Source organism: Lampetra fluviatilis, chromosome 45, assembly GCF_964198595.1.
Source record: "Lampetra fluviatilis chromosome 45, kcLamFluv1.1, whole genome shotgun sequence".
In the NCBI taxonomy this organism is placed as follows: Eukaryota; Metazoa; Chordata; class Hyperoartia; order Petromyzontiformes; family Petromyzontidae; genus Lampetra; species Lampetra fluviatilis.
Window position 1 is genome coordinate 5126089 of NC_136319.1, and position 24758 is coordinate 5150846.

At 46.2% G+C, this 24758-nt stretch overlaps 1 protein-coding gene across 1 annotated transcript; it reads right to left on the minus strand.

Moving 5' to 3' along the window:
* Positions 1 to 14: 14 nt before the first annotated feature.
* On the minus strand, positions 15 to 23588 carry LOC144947481 (E3 ubiquitin/ISG15 ligase TRIM25-like). Its single transcript, XM_078876709.1, has 6 exons — positions 23016 to 23588; positions 22300 to 22395; positions 7528 to 7761; positions 6658 to 6680; positions 6202 to 6305; positions 15 to 562 (listed from the first exon to the last, which is right to left on the minus strand). The coding sequence occupies exons 1-6, from the start codon at positions 23586 to 23588 to the stop codon at positions 15 to 17; spliced, it is 1578 nt and encodes a 525-aa protein (XP_078732835.1).
* Positions 23589 to 24758: the final 1170 nt, after the last annotated feature.

The following is a 24758-nucleotide window of genomic DNA, read 5'->3' on the forward strand; positions in this document are numbered from 1 at the left end:
CACACTCCGTGCTCTCAGGACGCACGACTCAGATCCAGAAAACTCACTGAGCTTCCATCACCATACACCCACAGTGCGGGGATGAGCGGTTGACTAAACGAGTGGTGGACGGAGTGCAGCAGCTCCATAGAGTCGGCGCGGTAAAACGACAGCAGCCCCGCCTCCCAGTGCAGGTGACACCCGACTCTCCGTGGAGGATCCCTCACCGGCACTGATGTATCTACACCACCATGACGCACGTAGCAGCTGTTGTTATATTTATATAATACCCAGGATGAGTCGTTCTGTCCCAACCCGCACTCTTCACCACGCCCTTTGCGTGCGATTATCCCGTACGTGACTCCAACCTCACAATCCCCCGCCGCACCCCCCACGTCCACCTCCCAGTAGTGCTGACCCGACGAGAAGCTCTCGGAGCACAGGGCTTGGTAGTATATATCAAAGCGGTGTGGGTGATCGGGTCGACCCTGGGAGACAGCGGTCAGCATCACCGTCCTGAGGTCTGAGGAAATCTGGAGGTTGTTGTGGACCGAGTTTGGGTCCACAGTCGGTGAACGTCCGTCTGCAGTAACGATAATCACAGTAGCCGTGTTAACAACAGCACAACTATAACAATAGCACTCGTGCACTAATACGCACGGACAGTACAATAGAGCAATTCATAATGAGCAATATTACATAACGTTGTAATGCGTAGCTGTCGATGTGATGACATGTGACGGGCACTTTGTGAATCCACTGCTGGACGAGGGCCACCCTACACCGTGCGGGTCGCGGGGCATATTTGACCATACTTCACCACACCGGTCACCGCGCGTTGGTGAAAGCAGGCGGCGTGGCCGGCGAGAGCACAGAAGTACAGTACAGTGGTGCGTTTGTTTGCGCCGCCTTCTGCTGCCTTGCGACGTGGCCCCGCAGCCTGTAGCACCTGCTAGGCAGGGTGGTGGCTGCCCCGCCACGTGGCCCCGCAGTCTGTAGCACCTGCTAGGCAGGGTGGTGACTGACCCGCCACGTAGCCCCGCAGCCTGTAGCACCTGCTAGGCAGGGTTGTGACTGCCCCGCCACGTAGCACCTGCTAGGCAGGGTGGTGGTGGCCGCCTGTGCGAGCCCTGCCCAGGCCCAGCCCCTGCGGTGCTTTGCGAGGTGCCAGGAGGTGCGGCGCACTGCGGGCGCTCTGTGCGCTATGGCTGCACAATTTGGGGAGAATCTCTAAGTGAGATTTTTCTGATAGATATTGCGATTTCACTGTGTAATAGATTTAAAACACGTGATGGAACATTACCACATGATACCATCAAACTATGAACTGCTCTATATATTCTAATGCAAGGATGAGAACTTAAAATATATGAATTGCTTCTAATATGTATTTCTTAAAATGTTTTAACTTAAATAGGACGATTAAACATAGAACAATTGTTAAGTTAAATAAAAAAGTTATAATAAAACACTAAATAATTCCAATAAGAAAGTAATAGGACTTTTCAAATCGCAAAAAAATCGCAGCCTTTGCGATTTGCTAATTGCATTGTTTCAAATTGCGATTTCAATTTGAAATTGATTAATTGTTCAGCCCTCCTCTGTGTGTGGACAACAAACAAAAACATCTCCCATGTCACCCTTCACAGACTGTTGGAGCAAGTGCTTTTGGTGAGCACCTGTGAAGGCCGGCACGGCACACGAGGTGGGTGTGATAGTGTAGTGATGTACACTCGTGTGTGTGATAGTGTAGTGATGACTGCGGTGTGTAAACATCGCCACTGGGGAGACAAAGGCGGATCGGGCGTGGTGCTGACCACCCACCTCTCGTGTGCCGTGCCGGCCTTCATAGGAGCTCGCTAACAGCACTTGCCCCTACAGTCTGTTAAGGCTATACGAGTGATCTGTCTATATAAACGTATTGATATTTATTGATACGTGTTCTTTAGTAATAAACTTGTTGCATGTGTAGTGATTTACACGGGCAACTCAACTGTCTAATAGAACCTAAAGTTGAATTTGATTCTGAGAGCTTCAGGTTGTAACAATGAACCCTAAGAATCCTCAAGGTGTTTGTATCTCGCTGCCTCAAGCACTAATAACACTATGTAACACAATTTTTGTCCCTGGGTAGTGTTATCTTTTTTATTGCTTATGCCTGAAATATAGAAAATGGCTATTATTCCCCACAAACTTTGCTTTTGCGACAAGGACAGTGATATTTTGAAATGTACATATTTTTAACGAGATAACGGACGAATGTGTGTCTTTTCGTTCAAATAAAGTCAGCAAAAAACAACATATGAATCGAAATGAACATATATTTATACTAAAGTAACACAAAAAATTACTACTAAAAATTTAGAAGTGAGTAGTTTATCGAGATTTACGATTATACTGTAAATCACTTTCACGAATCAGCCCCCAAATGTAATCTCCCATCATGTTCTCGTTATCCTGTCCTTGGTAGTGGCGTTCAAAGTCCAGTATATCCTGGTGGAAGCGCTAGCCCTACTCCTCCGAGTACACTCCCATGTTCTCCTTGAATTTATCAAAATGAGCATCAAGGATTTGGACTTTGAGGGACATCCTACAGCCAGTCTCAACCAGCTACATATAGTTTTCGGTCTTGTGATTGCCCAGGAAGCCCCAAACCACTACGACAAAGCTGTTCAAAGCCACTTTTTCCTTACAGTGAGCTTCTTGGGGAATTCATTGCACTCCAGGATCTTCTTTATCTGTGGTCTGACGAAGACACTGGCTTTGACCTTTGCCTCAGACAGAGTAGGGAAGAAGTCTTGAAGGTACTTGAAGGCTACCGAAACATTATCTACTGCTCTGACAAATTATTTCATGAGGCCTAATTTGATGTGCAGTTGTGGCATCAGCACCTTCCGGGGGTCCACCAGTGGCTCCCACTTGACGTTGTTCCTCCCAACAGAGAACTTGGTCCGCTGTGGTCAGTCCTACCTGTGGTAGTGCGCCTCGGTGTCCCTGCTGTCCCAAAAGCAAAGATAGCAGGGAATCTTGGTAAACCTACCTTGGAGACCCATCAGGAATGCCACCATTTTGAAGTCTCCGATGACCTCCCAGCCATACTCATCATACTTCAAGGCATCCAGCAAGGTCTTGATGCTGTTGTAACGCTTTTTGAAGTGCACCGAGTGAGCCAGCAGAAGAGACGGGTACTTGTTACCATTATGGAGCAGCACGGCGTTGAGGCTCCAGGATGAGATGTCAATGAAGAGGCGCCACTCATTCTAGTTACAGGCGATTCCGATTGCCTCAAACAGACTGGTCACATTGTGGCAGAAGCAGAGCACATCTTGACGGATGAAAAAGCTGCAAAAAGGTTGGTGACGCTTCCTCTGATCTGCGACTTGCACGCTTGCATCCAACAAGTGTAACGGCTTGAGCCTAGATGTCAAAAGCTTGGCATTGGACTTGGTCAGACCAAGATCTCTGATCAAGTCGTTGAGGTCTTTTTGGTTGGGGTAGTATGGGTTTCTCTCCTCAGCTCCACCTCTGAAATTGTCATCTGGATCTACAACATCTTCCTCACTCTCTGACTTGCTGCTCTCTTCTAAAGACGGCTGCTCTCTCTCTGGAGGAGTGGGTGTGGGGAGCTCATTGCAGTGTGACACCGGGGCGATGGATGAAGGAAGATCCAGATACGTAATAGCAGGTGCATTATTGGCAGAAGTAGCAATTGCTTGAGTGGTCAGTGGGTTCCCGCCAAATTTTTGGGATAGCGAACTTCATGGCTCTTTTTTCCCCTCTGTACCATTCTACAAAAATACATTTATTTCACCCATGACTAATGTGTAAAAGATTATCGCAACATTTTTCATATATGATATATTTTTTCAATAACATTGAAAATTGTAAAACATTTTAAACTTTAAAAAAAACTTTTACAATGACATTTTTAAAAACAAATTTCATAACATAAAATTCCAAGCAACAATCGTCCATCTTACCTTCCAGAGTTTTTTTGCATTGCTCGCAGGTGAAATGAGGTCCCCAGGGATTGTCTCGATCCCCGACAGGCATGCTGGAATATGCCTTGTAGGCCTGAAAAATCTTGACAGATGCTTCCACAGAGTACTTTTTCACTCTTGTCTTGATAAATTGGCCGCAGACATAGCAAAATGCGTCTGCCGGATGCTTGCAGCCTCTTGATGCCATCTCATAAAAATGCAGATATGCATCCACTTAGGCAGCTGGAACTAAACTTAACTGGTGAGCTTAAGGCCCCTATATTTATACTACTTTTTTATTACTGGAAAGTTCTAGAATGTTCTAGAAGTTACTACAAGTTACTACTCAGCACTGAATCTATCTGGAATTCTCATTGAAAATATGTAAATTTCTAAATATCAATGTCCTGGTCACAAAAGCAAAGTTTGTGGGGAATAATAGCCATTTTGTGTACTTTTGATGCATAAGCAATTAGAAAATAACACTTACTACCCAGGGACATTTTTTTTTATTACACAGTGTAATGAATCCTAAGAATATCAGCCATAGCTGTGTGTGTCAAAGACTCAGTGCCGTTGATGCTGAGAGCTTCAGACATTAACACGGAACCCTACGAATCCTAACTGTGTCTGAGTCTGTATCACGCTGCCTCAAGCACTAATAATGAATCCTAAGAATATCAACCATAGTGTCTCTGTGTAAAACACTCACACGCAGAATAGCAACAGCATCCTCACTCAATTATACACACTTGTAGGGTTAATATAGCTCAAGCAATACTCCTTTACACTCATGTGTGTGTGCTGTATGTGAACGTAGAGGTATTGCAATACATGGGCAATAGCAATGTATCTGTTAGCACAGTGATACATGTGGTCAGCCACAGTGATAGCCCAGTCTGGCTCTGTGAGCCTCGGGTATTAACATAGAACCCCAATAATCTTTAAGATGCCTTAGTAGGGATATAGCAGCCTCAAGCATTATGAATGAATAATGAGAATCCTTAGGCTGCCTTAGTCTGGTTATGAGCCTACAGCATTAACAATTAACCCTACGCTTCACTACGGTGATGTAGTCTGACTCGAGTCTGATGATGACATCCATTACAGAAAATACTTTTACTCGTAGATTCATCTGCTACGATGGTTACTCTGGCCAACATCATCTTCACTGGATAATACATACGTGTGTGGAGCTTATGTAATAGCGAAATACACTCGTGTGTGTGCTATATATTATTGTCTAATGAATACATTACAGTCGTAAAGTTGATGTTTGCACGTGCAGTGTAGTGATATACAAGGTACCATGGTTATGCCTTAGTCTCACTCTGTGAGCCTCAGCCATGAACTGGGGAACCTAAGAATCCTAAAAATGCCTTAGTTTGACTCTCTGAGCATCAGGCTGTTGACATGAAGCCTAAAAATCTTCAACGTGTCTTAGTCTGGATGTATGATCGTTAAAACCCGCCACCAACCAACACAGACAACTAGTAAGGGTTGTCACGTAAACAGAACATGCCAATTTGTCAATAGTACAGCACGCCGGTGTGTTGGAGAGCCAAGCCACAACATTATTTAAATTTATATTGATGTAGTTATAAAAGCCATTTCACCATATGAATTCTGCAGGCCGATTTTGTGTCTGCAGAGCTGATGCTTACAGGACGTACCCGGTACTCGTTTAAGCCAAGGGTTCATCTGGGAGAGGCTCAGAATTGGTTCTGATTGGTTCTGAATCCACTCATCATTGATGATAGCCATGGCCGTGAGTCACGTGTAGGTGACCATGTTTGTAGCTCAGTGCACAGAGCATTCCATCATCATTGCACATCCATACTCACTCTCGCTCATGTACACATACGCACACAAACAGACAAACAGGCTGGAGGGGCAAGTATTGTTAGCGGGTGGCACTTTAAGGCCGGTATGGCACTTTAAGGCCGGTATGGCACATGAGGGGGTGGGTGGCCAGCACTACGTCAGGCCGCCTTTGTCTCCCTAGTGGCGGTTTTAACACACTACACCAGGTAGTCATATGAGGCTGAGTCGACCTAGGGGAGGACCATGACCAGTTTATAAAATCGTCACTGGTGTGGGCTGTGGACAGGAATGGAATTTGTGTCGCTAGGTTCATATTGTAGCATGCTAACCACTATGCCACCGCTCAGCAACATACACACAAGACACAATTACATGTACAATAACACATGCATACTTGTCAAGAGTCCGCGGAACTCACACATGAACGCCAGCAGGTTGACCACAGCTCCCTGCAGGGCGCTGATAGTGGCGATGTCTTCTTTGCCGGGAGATGAGGGTGGATCTCCCTTTTGAGCGTCTCTCCTGTGAGACCAGAACCAGCAGTGACACACACAGCCTATGTCTTACACATCATCATTACACACAGCATCATAATTCACAGCATCATCATTCACAGCATCATCATACATGACATCATCACACACGGCAACATTGCGCACAGCATCACAGCATACAACATCATCACACAACCCTTGTCTTACACAGCATAATATCACACAGCATCATGCCACACATCATCACACAACATAACACAACATCATCACACAGCATGATCATCATACATCATCATCATCACCACACATCATCACACAGCCCAAATTCCACACAAGGCGTCACCCCGTGTGTTTATTTGTGCGAGTTCATGAGTCCATACCGGTTTGTCTCCTTCAGGTGAACCTGCAGGAGTCAGACACAGGGGGCGCTAGTCAGTTCACCTCCAGCCACGTTAACCACACGGTGATTGGTAGACACGATGATCTGGGCTGCGCTCAGCCATTCGCGGATCCCAGTGTTGTTGGTTGTAAACTCGTTTGGAATCGATGGTTCTCATCAGCAAAGTGTGGCCTCTAAAACCGTGACCACATGGTACCCGATGTCACGGGCAGGAGGCGTCCATAGCACTCGACGTCGAGTCGCAGTGATTGTGAACCAACATTCAAAATAATGATCCACTGCGAGAGTGAATTACACACTTAGCTTTGCGTTACCAGAGCCCATAGTTTAGCAGGGTTAACATTTGTTGAGGCAGGCAATCTCGGGATTGGTTTCAACTTTCTAAGACTCATAAGATGTCAGTGCTGAAATATAACTGCCTCTGGCTTTCCTGATGTGAAAAAGCCCATCCGTTATCAGCATTACTATTGGTTGGTATACATTTGGTTAAATTTATCATTTAAATTTAGTGTCAAGTGGCCTCAATCTGATGTACATTACAGGATGATGAGGTTACAATTTTTATGTCAATGCCTGCATAGATTACCAACCAATTAACTCAAGGGATTTGTGTGTTAATCGTATATTTCTTCTTTTGAAATTCAGCGGTAGTTCATATTTTTATTAAAATATACTAATTCAAGTTGGTGAACTTAACTCTACGTTAACTTTTAGAACCCATGGGCTATATTTTGTTTTGACAATGCAAGTGGCGTTATATTGTGTTTTGTGTTGCAACGCATGTGCCATGTTTACAAGCGCGATGAACACGCGAACTGGGGCACTCGCCCTGGATCCCTGAGTGCTCTACCTGCAGGAACGTGAGCGAGTCCCTCTCCTCCTGCAGAGTGTGCAGGCGCGTGGCTGCTGCCTGGAAGTCGCTGATCTCGCGCTTGTAATGAGCAATTTTCTCCTCGATTCGGGACAGCAGCTCGCGCCCCTTCACGTCCACGCGATCCAGAGCTGCCCTCTCATCCTCATCCAGCGTCACCCTCATGCGAGTGAACTCGTCTGAAATGCCAGCTTTGGTCTGGAGCATGGAATCCTACAAAGGGCGTGTGATGGATTCTATAAATTCATATTCCATGCAGTTAAGACCAAAGTCACATTGCTTTCCGGTTTCTCGAAACCTATTTTCCCTGCTTCCACGTTATGTCTTTGGACTCACATCTCATTGAACAGGTCGATAAATTCAGGTATCTAGGTGCTATCTTGCCCTTCACATTGATAGTATCGCCAGTAAGATTTAATAAACGAATCCTCTATAAATAAACACATTTTCTCACCTTGGCTCCATCTTGATATAATCCAAGCCGCCATCTTCCCCATCTTTGACTCCTGTAAAATCATCAACCGCCTAGCCTCTTGTTCCATTATACCACCTGGCCGCCCACTTTGACCTTGATGCCTCCATATCAACACATTATTGCAACCTCTGTATCACCTCCAATTTATCCCCCCTGGATATGTTTAGAAACCATCACTGGGCTGTCTTCATCCTAAGATTCCTTTAAAAACAAATCCGCCAAATATGTAAGGACCTCTTAACTCCGCAAATTCCCAGTCGCAACCTCAAAAGTACCTCCCTGTTCTCTCTAAAATTACCTTATATTAAAACAAGGTTTTGCAACGCGGCCTTCCACACTGCTGATACTACTCCACGTTACTGAAGTGTCCTTGCCTCTCAGCCTAGGCTGGGCTCCTTCCCCAGCCTCCAACACGATTCGAGAGCTGCGTGATGAGTGAGATATGAACCAGTGCCTGACTCTACCTTCATCAACCTGCATTGACCCACTCAATTAAGTATGGCCAACTAGCCTCAACGATCAACACGATGTTGCGGAATCTTCGTCCAGAAGTGTATTGGTGAGGATCTGTAAATATTCTTAGGTTTTTTCGTTAAAGTCACGTAGGTAAAACATTAAAATTAATAATAAAAATCACGACGTTTCGGAGGCAACACAAGTCTCCGTCATCAGGTGAGACCGTCACAGCCAGATTTGCTGCATCAAGTGAGGCAAGGATTCAAGATGTAATCCCTTAAATGCAAGTTGAGGGGGGAGGAGAGGGGGGGGGGGAGTTCATCAGAATGTGGTAGCCAATGAATAAAACGTATCGGGAGGGAGGGGAGCGGGGCTAAAAGAAGGCACGAAGTGCTACGTAGAACGTATCGGGAGGGGGAGGGGGGCGGGGCCAAAATGATGGACGACGTGGTACACGAGAGTCGGCGGCGTGGACGTGGTTGTGTGCAAGCAACTATTGTTGCACACGCCAACGTATTGGACAGAGAGGGGGAGGGGAGGCCAAAAGAGAGTGTGGGATGCAAGTGTACGTGGACATGTGTGTGTACAAGCACCTGTTGATACACATGATAGAAAAGGAACGAAAATGCCCATGTTTATACCAGTGCTGGCTGAACAATAAAGAGAGTACTGTTAAACACTGGGGATGTTAACACTCGGTAAAGGAAAGTAAAATAGTGCCTGTCAGATAAGATGGTCCAAAAATGTGTAATTAAGTCTTTTTTGCTTGGTTGATAACATCTTTCCAATGATTACTAAGTTTGTACCCATCATCACGGTTGAAATTATGTCTGTGTTTGTATATTTGAATGGCTTCGTGTACAAACCTTTGATGGTAGCCATGAGGTTTGCAGAGAACCTTGGTCTCGGAAAAGACAATTTCATGAGAGCCCACCGAGTTGTATCAATGATCGGCAATGGCCGAAGAATCAGTTCTGCCGTGTTTCAGATCTGACTTGTGCTCGCGGACACGATCAGAAACATGACGTTTCGTTTCTCCAATGTAGCAATCACCACAAATGCAACTCAATTTGTAGACTCCAGGATACTGTAAGTCAGGAACGACATCCTTCACAGATGGAATCAGATCACGGATTTTATGCACTGTACTGAATCGGACTTAGATCTTAAGTTTGTTTAAAATTTTGGAGATCTTTTTGGTCACGCCTGCTATGTATGGTAACGTGATAGTTTTGGTCGGAGTTTCATGTGGCTGTTTCTGTGTGGTGGGAGAAACAGCTTGGCGGATAGTGCGGTCAGAGCATCCGTTCATCCTGAGGGCCCGATATACATGTCTTAATTCACCGGCCAGGTGGTGTTGGTCAGAAATGCCATGGGCTCTGTGGTATAGCGTTTTGATGAGAGAATTCTTTTGAGATGGGTGGTGGTGGGAATCCGGTTTCAAGTAGGAATCTGTGTGGGTGGCTTTCCTGTAGACAGAATGTCCCAAGGATCCGTCAGGCCTCCTCTCAAACAGAATATCCAAGAATGGTAGTTTACCGTCTTTCTCCACTTCCATGGTGAATCTGATGGATGGGTGTCTAGAATTGATGTGGTCCAAGAAGTGGTTCAATGCTGGGCGGCCATGTGGCCAGATGACGAATGTGCCATCCACATACCTCTTCCACAGGGAAGGACGCAGGGTGGATGTCTGGATGGCGTCTGATTCAAACTTTTCCATGAACATGTTGGCTATAACTGGTGACAAGGGGGAGCCCATAGGGGTACCCTCATTCTGTTTGTAGAAGGTGCCATTCCAGGTAAAATAGGTGTTGGTGAGGCAATGCCTAACCAGCGCAGGTACATCAGAATTCAATCCATGTTGGACTAAGTCCTCAATTATTGTTAGGGTGTCCGGTACTGGGACTTTGGTAAACAAAGATACTACATCAAAGCTGACGAGGATGTCATCAGGAGATAGTACCATGTCCTTAACCATAGAGACTAATTGGGTTGAGTTGAGTACTGCCGAAGAGGTCTTGCCTGTGAAGGGAAGGAGAGTTTATCGTCGACACGATGGGTCGTAGCGGGGTGCCTTCTTTATGGATTTTGGGAAGACCATAGAGTCTGGGAGGTCTAGCCGCCGATGGTTTTAGAGAGGGACGTTTGCTTGGTTCGATTAGGGAAGTCGAACTCGTGATGATACTGTTGGTTTTTGTCGTTAGGCTTTTAGTAGGATCGTTTTTAAGTTTTTACTTTTATTAATTTTAATGTTTTACCTACGTGACTTTACCGAAAAAACCTAAGAATATGAATCCTTGCAGTCACGAAAGCTTCAAATCTAGGATCTGTAAATGATTTACAAAAACAGATAAGCACACGATTCGCCTTCTTTATAGATTTATCTCTGCACATCACCAATAAAAGTATTTTGTACATAATCTATTGGCCCCACGGCCTTTTGTCACTGCATTATTTTATCAGTACAGGCAGAACTCGCTAAACGCTCAATGTGCTTCTTGAAGAAGTGAGCACTTATCGAATCGGCGCTAAAAGTGGTCATACCGTTACATATATGGGGATGCGTTCCTATCAGGGTTATTGCTTTCGGATGACCAATATATGAGGGATTCATTGGGGTATTGATAAAAGCACCAATTATTCAAAGATAGTAAACCATATTTCATGAATACAGTTTTTTTTAACTATAACAACCTCATTAAGTATGACGTACTGTGCATAACACTGTACTCCTGCTACCATGGCAGCAGTGGGAAACGAGGGTGGAGGAGCTGCTGCGCTCCCAGTTCGGGGTCATTCTCAGAGAAGAGCTCCAGGACCTCCGTTATCTTAGCGGTGACCTCAGTTTACATTTCTCTGGTCAGGTTTCTTTTAGATGGAACCTAGTAAAGGCATATTTTATCAAACGTTTGACCTTGTTACTTATTGATTGTTATTGAAAAAGCCAATCGTATGGGGAATTGTTAGCGTTTGAAACTGAATGGTAAATTTGTGTCTGATGGAATGAGTGGTATTTTTGCTCCAACAATCAGCTTTGCTTTGATTATGCGTATTTGTATTTAAGTCTTGTACCATTACATAATCCTCACAATGACATTAGATTTCTAATGACCATGATAACGGCTCCTACTTTAAGTTTTAGTTCATGAGGAGGCATTCCGGTTGGAGTAACCCTTTAATAATTATTCTGAAATGCAAGTTGATCAGCAGTATCATCACAATTGTATCCATGCTTTTTAAAACCACTTCAGCTCCATTAATATAGCTGAGTACTTTATTGTTGAGCTCTAGAGAGTCTCCATTTGTAATAGTATTGTTCTTCCTTTAAGCTTTTCAGGAGTAATCGTAGACAAGTCAATATCATCGTTGCGCAAATGTATCTTGATTTTCTGGATAGCAGTATGAGGGTAATGTCACTGTATCACCTGTTTTCCATCACCAACGTTCAGGAGCCATTCCACAAATTCCTTTTCACTTTCCAGAGCTCGCATATTCTGGTTCAGCTTCATCACCTGTAATTCTCCCCAAAAACGATGCTTCTTTATACAACTTGCAACAGTAAGAGGCCGTGGACCACGTAAAGTAACAGGTAGGACTTGCCTCCAAATCGTTTACATTTTACTGTTTAATCACCCAATAATCTATAAACAGTCTGACACACGTGTGTGCTTCATCCACGACTGTTCGTTTCGATTGGAATAGATTTCTGGTTTCTTGTTTGGCTTTATATTGCAAATCAATGTTGCTGTTATTTTAAAGGGATTTTGGAGACTGAATGAGCAGATCAGCCTCCAGCTAATAGTTTTGCTGGTATTCCTGTTGACGCAATTGGTGTTGCTATATCTCCTCTAGTATAAAGTAGTATTGAGTATACGAACGTTTTCCCCATTCCAGCAGGACCATAAAAAAAACCTTTAGTGATATCATCTGAATCACCGTACACCATGTTTAATAACACTGCGTGAAAAAAACTTGTTCCTGGGTAGTAAGTGTTGTTTCCTAATTGCTTATGGCTCAAAAGTACAGAAAACGACTATTATTCCCCACAAACTTTGCTTTTATGACCAGAACAGTGATATTCTGAAATTTACCTATTTTACAGAACATTCCAGATAGATTCAGTGCTGAGTTAAATTGAAGTATCTTCTAGAACATTCTAGAACTTTCCAGGAATATAAATAGTATAAATACAGGGGCCTTAAGCCCACCAGTTCAGTTTAGTTCCACCTGCCTAAGTGGATTCATATCTGCATTTTTCTGAGATGGCAACAAGAGGCTGTAAGCATCCCACAGACACATCTTGCTATGTCTGCGGCCAATTTATCAAGATGAGCGAAAAAGTACTCTGTGGAAGCATCTGCTAAGATGTGTGAGGCCTACGAGGCATATTTCGGCATGAATGTCAGGGATCAAGACAAACCCAGGGCACCTCATTTCACCAACAAGCAATGCAAAAAAACTCTGCAAGGTAAGGTGGACAATTGTTGCTCGGAATTTTATGTTAAAAAAAGGTCTGCGACCTCCTTGGCACACCTCCTTCAGCAACCGAGAAGAAAAGTTCCGCCCCTGATCGGTTAACAGCTATTCCGGCGCACCCTTGTCCAGAACGTACCCTTGTACAAATGCCTCAGTGGTGGACGAGGCCTACTGGTCCATCAGAGGCCACGCCATAGGCCAACGTGTGAGGTACTCGACTCCCACCAAGAGGTACCTGTGGCCCCGTTTGGGATGCTGGGAATGGGCCCAAAATGTCGAGCGCCACGGGCTCATTGACATGAGAAATACGGATGGACTGCAGCGGGGCCCGATCCTGGCCAACTGGGGCCTTCCTCCGCATACAGTCGTGGCAACCCTTCAAAATCAGTGCCACGTCACCCTCCACACCCGGCCAATAGTAGTCCCGTTTAAAGGTCTACAAGGTCTTATTGTAGCCAAGGTGCATACGTTTCTGTGAATAGCTCGGGTTAATTTACCTCGTAGGCCAATGGGCACAACCACACAATAACGTTCCAATTGAGCATCCCAACGCATGAGGAGGCCATCATGCACGGCGATCACCAGGGCAGCCGACGGAGCCGAGCTCCGGGCATTAGACCCAACATGGCGTCGTAGCATCAGCAGAGATGAATCCTCCATTTGCAGCTTGAACCATACCTCTCGGGGGAGTTCCAGGCCGAAATCAACAGGCAACACCACACCCGGAGGGGAGCCGCTTTGGCCGATGCAACCAACTGGGCCGCGATGTCGATTGGGGCCTTGCAGTGGCTAGAACCCAGGCCACAAGCGCACCCGCCGTCCGTAGGCAACCTGGAAAGGCCATCCGCATTTCCATGCTGTGTCCCCTTCCTGTGGATGACGTCAAAGGGGTACTCTTGGAGCACCTCGAGCCAGCAGGACAGCTGACCTGAGGGCTGGTCAATCCACAGGGAATATTGCAGGGCCGCATGGTCGGTCCGGACGGTAAACCGCCTACCAATCACAATAGGGCCTGTACAGCTGAAGAAATAACACTATGGCCAGCAGCTCCCTCCGGGTCACACAGTACCGCTGTTCAGTGGGAGACAAAATGGGGCTGCCATAGGCCACTACCCTCTCAACCCCGTTGACCACCTGAGCCAGGACAGCCCCAATGCCCGTGTCACTGGCATCAGTGTTGAGGAGGAACGGTTTCGAGAAGTCCGGATACCCCAAGGGCGGCGCATCCGCCAAGGCCGTGCGAAGTGCCACAAAAGTGGCTTCCTCCTCCACCCCCCAGCGAAACTTTTGCCCTTTGGCGGAGAGTGCGTGCAGTGGTTTCGCAATTGTCGCAAAATCGCGGACGAACTGACGATAGTACGATGTGAAGCCGACGAAGCTACGCACCTCAGCGACAGATGTAGTAGTCGGCCACGTCCGGACACAAGCTGTCTTTTCCGGATCCGTGGGAACACCTGACGCACTCACAATGTGTCCCAAATACTTAACTGATGGTTGCAATAAATGACATTTATGTGGTTTGAACTTCAATCCTGTGGCCCGCACTTTGACGAACACTGCCTCAAGGCGTTGCAAGTGCTCATAAAACGTACGTCCGAAAACAATAGGGTCGTCCAAGTAGATCAAACAACACTCACACTGCAGCCCCACCAAGACCATCTCCATGAGACGCTGGAAGGTGGCCAGGGCTGAATGGAGACTCATAGGAAGCCGATTGAATTGGAACAGCCCCTGGGGTGTGTGGAACGCTGTCTTGGGTCTAGAGACCTCATCCAGTGGCAATTGCCAGAAGCCTGAGAGCAAGTCTAGGGTCGAAAAGAACCGCCCCGAATTTAGGACCTGTAAAACAAGGTCCTGGCCCTCCGACACGGCCGTCAATTAACCTACCAACCCATTCGTTCTTGAAAAGTAATTGGAGGGAGACAAGAGGATACCTGCCTCCGGGCAATACAATGGTCTGCGCAGCCTGAAGGGGTAGTAGGACTTGTGACCCCAGTGGAACAGTCACAGACATCTTAGTCAAGGCCCGCACATTAGCAGCAAGGGGGGACAGCACAGTGGGAGATCGCAGAAAGTGCAATCGCCCCCCCCCCCCCCCCGATGGCATTTCTATACAACCTTCGTCCACAAGGATCCGAACGAGTATTTTGGCCAAAGAGTAAGTCCCCAAGAGGCATGGCACTGCCAAGGTCCTGGAGACCAGAATGGGCCCCACCATTTCAATTTCCCCGATTTTGATTGAAGCCACAATGTGGCCCAAAATGCCCAGGCTGCAACCATTTGCAGCCACGCAAGCTCCCTGAACTGGCCGCAGCGGCCCAATGCTCTGTGGCAGCAACAGAAAAATACATTCCGAAATAATAGTCGGGGACGCACCCGTGTCCACCAAGATTGGCACATTAACCCCTTGTACGTACCCTGCCACTGCCGAGGACCCGGCAGCAGCTGCCACAATGCAATGCGTGAGCACATCCCACTGGCAGGTCTGCCTGGGCCACCCGGCCAATAGCCACGGACGTGCAGGGACCGAGCCTGACACCCCAGAGATGACTTTGTGAGGATGGACCCTAACCACGCTAGATGCGTGAGGTGAGGGGAGCGGCCATGTGATTGATGCGTCGCGACTCGCCTGGGGCCCAGAAGCTGTTCATGACGAGGAGCCGGGGAAAGGAAGAGAGGCCTTGGCGAATTCCCCTGGAGCGTTGCGGCAGCCCTGCTCTATGTGGCTCCGCTGACCACAGCAGATGCAGGAAACCGGCTTAGAGCCCTTCGGGCAAGGAGGTCACGCCCGCCACCGCTGCTCCGGCCGGTGACCTCTGGCACCCTTCCCATGGTGGTCGGGCACCGTCAGGGCCGCGAGGGTGTCCTTCCCCTGAGAGGCGGTCATCTCCGCAGGCCACCTCCCGCGCATGCCGCCACCCTGGGCGGCTGTCACAGAGCGAGATGTGCTTGAATGTTCTTTTAAAGATGTTATCTGGCCCTTCTCGGCTATAGTTAATGCGATACCGGGCTCCCGCACAAGGGAGAGCAGTCGTTCGAGGGCCAGCGAGTCCAACGCCTTTCCCCAAGGTCGGGATATATGGCATGAGCCAGCGCCAGGAGGGAGCAGCAGTATGCGAGTGGTGACTCCCCCTCCTCCCGCTGCCGCATGGAAAACTTCAAGCGTGCGCTGGACGGCGGCTCAAACACGGTGGCCATCTGGTGGTACGCCGCCGGGAGCGATGCTCTGTCAGCCGGCAGAATAGCTTTCAAAAGCCTGTAGCGCCCTCCCATCCAGGCACGTAGGAAGGGCTGGCAGCGCCTCTTCTATTGGCCAACTCACTGATTCGTACGCCGCATTGAAGCAGTCTTGAAAGAACAGCCAGTCGCCCCCTTTCACAATGAACGGCGCGACAGGAGGCAGCCGGCGCAACTGCCGGTCACCCGACAATAAACATGGCGAGGACGCACCTATGCCCCCCCCCCCCAACGGCGCCACTAGGGCTGCGACAGCGACGCTGGGTTGCCGAACCGCATCAGCCCTGGCATTCAGCTGGCAAGCCGCGGCGGGGCGTGGAGCCACGGCGGCAACCGCGGGGGAACCCGGAGTCGCGGCAGGGAATGGAACCACGCCAGCACCGGTGGCGGTGTGCGGAGCGTCGGCAACCATGGCGGCGGCTATGACGGCGGTCATGGCGGTGGTTGGCGGCGTCGCATTCAAAATGGCGCCCGGTTACGACGTCGCATACAAAATGGCACCCGATGGTGGCATCGCATCAAAAATGGTGCCCAACTCCCGCGCCGTATCTGTTGGGGAGTTGGCGGGAATTCACCGCTCCCGCTCCAAAAATGTGTCGGGAACGCGCACACGCTCTCCCACCTCGGCCACTGTGGCGACGAGCTGCGCCATCGTCCGCAGGAGCAGCTCCAGCTGCCCCGGAAGGTCCGCATGACATAACATCCTGTGATGTCATGCGGCCAATATTGTTTTATATTTGTATTATTTTATTATTTCCCTTCTACGTGACTTCACCGAAAGAACCAAGAATATGAATTCCTGCAGTCACGAAAGATTTAAATCAAAATTTGTTCATATGCTGTTTATTGCCGGTGTTGCGTATAATGGATGCACCATATGATACATTTGACCGTGCATTCTCAAACAGTAAGGTTGTTTTATATATAGACCTTTTTCCCAAAAAATTAAGATTAAGAATAATTCTGCCAATTTTTTTAAAATAACAAATAAATAAATCCAACACTCGACCCGCTACCCCTCACAAGCCACACCAAGCATCTGCAGGTCGTAAAAGACCATTAAATAATAAACTCCGGGGCAAAGGAAGGCTAACGACTATTTGCAAAATCTCCAGATTGTCAAAGGGCCACCACATGACCTCCCCACACAAACAGAGCCAGAAAAAAACACACACACATAGCAGAGACAAACGGACGTTACAATTCGCATTTTCTTTAACGGTAAAAGTTTGAAACTCAGCAAAAGAACAAATCAACGTGATAGACTGCAGTCTATATCAGTGGTTTTATCATTGTTACTTATTTTATTTCACCCTCATTCAACTCATACATTATTTCGTATGGTATCTTTCTATCCATGTAATTTCACCAAATTAACCAAAATACATGAGCCCCTGCCATCACGAAAACGTAAGTCCAAACTAAGCTATCCCTCCAAACATCAAAATATAACTCAAAATAAAACACCGATCCCTGGAGACACAAACTTATAACAAAGCTTGGCAAACCCTCGAAATAATGATGTAACGAGGGGCATTACGAATATTGATTAAACATTAACCAAATAATAACCCCGATATATTAGACCGGGGGTAACTCATAAGAGATACAAGAAACAGGTCCAACACACACAAGACCAGATAAATGTATTCCATGGAATCAAAGCCTCCCCGGCCACATTTGTCTTCCAACAATTTGACACAAACACATGGCAGCCATAAATACGTACGAAGGGTGTCTGGCCTCGAGATAACAAACACTACGAAGAAAGGGGGGGAAATGCAAACAAGCATAAACTTTGACGCTAAAACAGCCCGTCCGGGGTCATCAAGGGAAGAGGGGAGGGGGGGAGTCAGGGCGGCCACGGAGAGAGGACGGTGAAGGAGGGCATCTGTTTTTGTTTTTCTCTCGCGGGGGACGCGCAAAGAGGGGAGGGAATTGCACATTTTTAAGCACGAACATGATTCACAAATAGTTCAGTCTTGTCAGGCAGTCTTGCGAGGCAGTCTGGCGACGGAGGCTTGTGAGGGAGTCTTGCGAGGGGCAGGCTCCGGGGCATGGCCTTGAGATCAGCCATGGGTGTCGTGTCTCGCAGAGAAAAGGGACGATGTCTTGATTAAAAGCTGAGTTCGGCATGAGCCGACAGAGTATCGCTGAAAGTTTTATTCTACATTCATCCTGATGTGTTGAGTCGCTCGCAAAGTCAAGGATTGCGATAAGTTGGATTGCACTAAGCTTTCACAGTCGTCTAAGAGGTGTGCGAATACAATTACAAGTTTTGAGAGTGAATGCCAGCAGCTGCAGCTGGAGTTGAACGGACGAGCAACGACGAGCAATCAACTGGGAGAAAGGGCAGAAAGCGCCAAGCATCGACCAAGCGAGCATCACACAGGACCAGCAACAGAGGACACGCTGCAAGAGCAATCGTGCATCGCCAAAGAGCACGGAGCAGTAGAAAGAGCTTGAGTCAGCGCAGTCCTGAAGTAAGGGCGGGTGTCCGTGTGAAGCTGGCAGCTGCACGATCAAGGAGAGAGCACGGAGCAGTGGAAAGAGCCCGACCAGCCGCCCATGAGCAAGAGTGTCAGCGCCAGCGAGAGCGCCGTGTGTTCGACCACACACACTGACCTGCTCCAGCTGGGAACCAAGACATCCAGCAGCGGACAAGCAACATTGCTGCTGCTGCCTCAAAGAGAATGAGCAAGAGTGAGGAACGGCGGCCCAGCGGACGAGCTGTTGCACGCTATGCCGATGCAGCTCATCCAGCAGCGGAGAGAGCCGGCAGCTAACAGCAAACCAGCCCGGGCGAGAGAGCGAGAGAGAGCAACCAACTGTTTCTATGCCCCTCCCCCACCCTCACAAGCTCACGATGCAGCGCCCGGCGTCTGCTTAATACAAATAATTTATCAAGGGGCAATCCACACACACACATGAACCAAACCTGAGCCAATAATAAAAGACTCATTATAAGTGTGCATGAACCATTAGCTGATCGTGGAGACATTGGTGTTCATCGAGTGATATGAATACGGTCGTTTATAAGTACATTAGCCGTTATTTTTCTTTTTAATTATATCAAGATTACCAATAGATTAATCGATGTAAACTAAACGTTTGAAACCTTTTTTTACGAATCTACACGCTCACCGGGAGAATATTGTGTTAAACCATTCTTTTGAACACCGAATCTTGCCCACGAATTAATTGAAGCTTTCGCTCAAAATAAGCATCTGGCGTAAACAGACCTACACTGCCGCACACCATTGCCCCAAGACATTTAGTTAATTATATGATCTTCCCGATGAATCTATTGATGTATACTTTTGCCTTCGGGATATACTGATAATCTTTTTATTGCCTTTCGTATGAATATCGTCGCATGCATGTTCAGGACTTTTCCCTATTGCCGTATATGCTCGCGTTACTCGGTGGAATTAATCAATTGTTCGGTTGCCCAGTTTAACAACGTAATCATTGATGGTTAAAGGTACGGATCAGTGAGGGGAACTTCGCCGGTGGTACTGTGGATAATTCCAAGCATGAGAGTTCGCATATTAGAGTGTTATGTTTTTGTTTAGAATTAAAATTGCTTAAATAGTCTGAGTGGTTTCTTCCTGAGTTCATGCATAATAATCTTATTTATAAAAACTGTATCCTCCGTTGAGATTTGAATTCGAAGACCTGACATAAACACTCTAAGACATAATCAGTAAATGTTAAAACGAGAATAATTGTATTATCCCGATTGATAATAGAACCCTATACAACGAAGCCGAGCTTAATTTAGCATAATTACATAACACTTGGATAACTTCATACAACTCATGGTATCATCCCGATTGATAATACGACCCGAGACAACGAAGCTAAGCCTAATTATCATAACAGCCTACATTAGCATAATCACATACATTCGCATACAGTGATAAGATTATCTCCATAATTAGCATATTGTATGCACATATTAAACACATTATCATAATTTCTAATACTTACGCATTTTTCAAATCTTCATATAATTTTTTATTATTTTCTATAAATTTTTCATTTCAGCTCCCATCGATGCAAAAGCTCCAGCAGAATTTCAGTCTCTGATATGATCTCAGTAATTTCGTGCTTCTGGTGTTACTTCTGTCAATAGCCTTTTTTAATAGTTCATGTGCTTCTGTTTAAGGTGCCAGACAAAAACTTTCCCATCACGACAGCACTTTGTCTATTTCATTGATGCATTTAGTTCAACGGACCAATATTTTGCTTCACAAAATTTTCATTCAATTGTTGTATTAACAATATTACGTTCATCGACTTCTACATATATTTCTTGGTTGTTGGCATTGGGCAATTCACTATTTAATCTTCTCCTTTTGGCTTCCTTTCTCTCTCTATTTGAGTTTAATCGTCGCCTTTTTCTTCTGCCGTTTCGTTTGCTCTTTTTTTTGTGCATGTAGATTTCGATCAGTGTTTAATCATAGGTTTCTTTCTTCTGATGTTTCATCTTCACTCCGCTGTCTGTAATAGTGTCGACTACTTCGATCCATCACTATCACGTTATGAGGGCCCGACCATCTCATCTATATATATTTAAAAGAGCATCGTTGCCGGAGCCGTCTAGCTATGTATATTAAAGATAATAATTACGTTTAACTATTCAAAAATATACATCATAGATTATGGCTTCCTGGTATTTTAATGAGGTATGTAACAGTTGTAAAATTAAACCTTTTATAAAAAATAAAATCTGAAATTATTCAAACCGTTGAAATTTTACACTGAAGAAGGCGACACGAATATTGTTTAAATGTCACTTCACAAAATAAATCGTGGATATTTCCTCTCTAGTCTTCAGAGCTTAAACACCATCTTAGGAGCCAAAGCAGATGATCCAGGAACCGTTTTTTGGAAACCAGCTGAGTTTTTGAGTCATCCTTAGCCGTTAATATATAGATACATATGTTCTGATTTTCTATTTTTGGAAAAATGTTCTCCAGGCCCATGAGTGCTATAATGAATGAGTGTTCTACGGCGTCGTGCAAAGTTAGGTCTGCCTGTATTCATTCAGTACATGAAAACTCTTGAGCGGTTTTGACATGCAGAGTCAGGCTTGCTTGAATCAATGCAGGTGAGCTGCTATGATATGGATCCAAGTTGAACGCAAATTTATGATACATAAACCAGTCTATTGTTGCCTCTACTGAATCAATGCTGACAAAATGATGCCCTCCCAGAAGACTGCGGAATCATACTTTTGTAAATATGCATTCCCACTTAGTGGGGCTGAAGGAATGTGTACATTTGTTCTCATAATTTATACAGATGCAGGTGCATGATGGAGACCTATTATCTGCTTTTTTGTGACTAATATTCTCCACAACTTGGATATTTTATGTAAATTATTCATATCACCAGCTGACTGTATGCCCTGTTTTACAGGAGGATTTGTGTTACAATGAATACTTACGCATACGCCAACATAAACAGGCACATAGCAATATCGTTGAAGGCATTAAAGGTAGACGCAATTTTGTAATTATCCTTACCATTAAAATGTACGACTCCAAAAGAGTTAATCACTAATACATCACGACGTGTGCACATTACATTTAAAATGTTTTAAATAGTCATTGACTCTACGTTGTGTCTGCTTTTGAGTTGGGTTCGTGTCATGAGAGCAAACGTGTTTTTCAAGCATCCCCTTTACTCTCTTGAAGTCGCGTTTCTTGTGTTTATTGTAGCATTTAACGCATATTTCCTATCATATTTAATCGTCAACTTCACTCGTTTAATTTGTAGTTTCTAATTCAATATAGTCGTTGCTCCATACTGTGCTATTTTATCTCAGCCATTGCAAGTCATTCGAGTTATCCTGCGAAGTGCTTTGCAGTCTCACGAGGTAAGCACTTTTTTTCTATAAAAGTTGCATTTGTTTACAGTTCAAGCACGCATTTCCATAATAATTCAATATCCTGCACAGTTATTACACACTGACTCAAGACTTACAGTTCACTTGAGTCTACGGAGTGGGCCTCACAGTGATGTCAACTCCACAGACACTCACAGGGAGACTCCACGCAGGGTAAAGGTCACGGATTCACAGAGTCCACACGCGTTACCTGCACGTGCTTGCGAGCGGCCTCCATCCGTCCCACGGACGCCTCCGCCTTCTTCCTCTTCTCCTCCACCGCTCGCATCTCCTCTCCGACTCCACTCTGTAAGAGACGAAGTCACCAGATGAGACTCCACTCCCTTGGCGTCCCCTCTCAGCCCCACTCCACAAGGAGCCCTCTACAGTGATGGCTCTATAAATGCCACCAGAAGAGTGTTGAGGAAGTCAGCCTGAACTGACTCAAAAAGGCTAAACGACAAGGGACCGTGGAGAGAGAATCAACTCACGGTGATGTTCGTTGTATGAGATGTTTTTTTTATTATTCCCAGGTGACAATTTTGATCAGTTCATGTAGAGGTATCAGAATAAGTATATGTATTTATATTGGAGGAATCAGATGAGCTATAAAGATATTTTTCACAGATGTCCAGTACGGGTGGGTAAGAACGTTACAACAACAAACTATACAAATACCAGATAGTAGTGCAGAGTACAAGAAAGGTAAACAAATCACCCAATAACATACACATACAACTAAGTCATCCCCATCCTACCAGGCAAATCCCACCCAAGTATTAATTTATTTTTTTAGAAGCGACCTGGCCACAAATAATAACTCAACATTGCGGCTTATCATGTGGAAATGTATAGCAGACAAATAATCTCAATGCATGTTTTTTTTCTGCACCTCAGTTGTTCTCACTGTCGGCATGCGGGCCTCACCTTCCGTGTCTGATGCTCGTCCTCCAGCGTGTCAACATCATGTCCTTTATGTTCTCCAGCGATGGCACAGACTGTGCACACGAGGCTCACGTCCTGCTTGCAGTAGAACTTGAGCTCTTCGTTGTGCCTCTTGCACTTGCGTGCTTCAGGGTTCACATCTGGTGAAACCAGGACGTGATCGTTAAACTTCTTCTTCTCCAGGTGAGGCGCGAGGTGCTCCGTGCAGAAGGATGTGTCACACTTGAGGCAAGTCTTCACTGCAAGCGTTTCTCCTTCTGGGCAGTTATCACAGAAAACAACACTATCAGCAGCAGCAACAGCCATGGTCTCAGTCACTAGCAGCTGCTCTATGAGGTTGGCGATCGTCACGTTCCTGGTCAGCTGGGGTCGTCGAGGGAAGGTCTTGCGGCACTGCGGGCAGCAGTAGGAGTCTGTCTCCTTCCAGGCGTCCTCCAGGCACTGGAGGCAGAACGAGTGGCCACAGCTCAGCGTGGAGGGGCAGTCAAACGTGTCCAGGCAGATGGAGCAGGTCAACTCACGGTCCACGTTCTCAGCGGGAGCTGCGCTCGCCATGACCCAAGGATGCACCCAAAATAGTTTCTCACTGTGGCTCAGCGAATATATTTCAACAAAAATAATTTATGTTTATAATATCGTGAGATGTTGATTACCATTGACGAGGTGTGTTCTGTTCAGGAGACGCTGTGTGAGCAGCTCACACAGTGGAGATGAACAAGGAAATGAACTTGACTTGACCCGCAGTTAAGTTTTAAATACCTGGAGACACGCCCTGGAATGTTCCACACGGCGGCTGGGCTCACCTGTGTAGACGTGACGTTACAGCACGCACTGTGTTAGCTAAAAATGATGTTTGTGTTTAGTTGTCGTTCCCCTTCACTTCCGATTAGCAAGGTTGGCTATGTACGGTGTGGAAGAAATTCAACATGCATACATAGCTTTGACGGGTCTCAATTGATATATTTGTACAAACAAAACTCAGCAGCAGCAACGCGGGACACAGCGATAATGGTTTGTCCCACTGGCTGATTGACCAGCTAGGGTCAGGCTGTGTGCATTGCACACAGTGGAACCGCACCTTGTACAAACATTCTGATGGTAATGGTTAACTAGTTTTTTCCCATATGTGTCTTTATAATTTTTTTCTTGCAAGGCCTGTTTGTTTAAGCTTCACAGTCTGTAATCGTCTTCCCCCTTTATCGACTAATATTTAACTACTGGCTTCATGCATCCTCTGTTCATTTGTCAATTTATTTTTATTCCTACGACACCGTTTAATCCTGAGTGGACGGTGGTTGTATGTATGTTGAACTTCTTTTACACCATACTTAATCAGCAGTGCTAATCGAAGGTGTGTGGGTGAGGGTGTAGGTGGGTGATTGGTTTAGTGTGTGGGTGAGTGGTTGGGTGAGTAGGTGTGTGGGTGAGTGTGTGAATATGTATGGTATACTTATTTCGCAGCGTACGTAGCCATTCGTGCTAATCGAAGGTGCGAGTGAGTGGGTGGTAGTGGTTGAGTGAGTAGGGGGGGGTTATTTGGTGAGAGGGGAGACAGATGGGCAGGAGGATGGCGGGAAGGGTGGGTGAGCAGGCGGTGAGGTAGGGAGGGAGGGTGGCCGGGAGGGCGTGCGGATGAGTGATTGGGTACCTGGGTGGATGGCCTCACCATTACCACAGCGAACAGCCCCTGGCTAAATAAACATCGTGGTTCATGACTTTCACTAT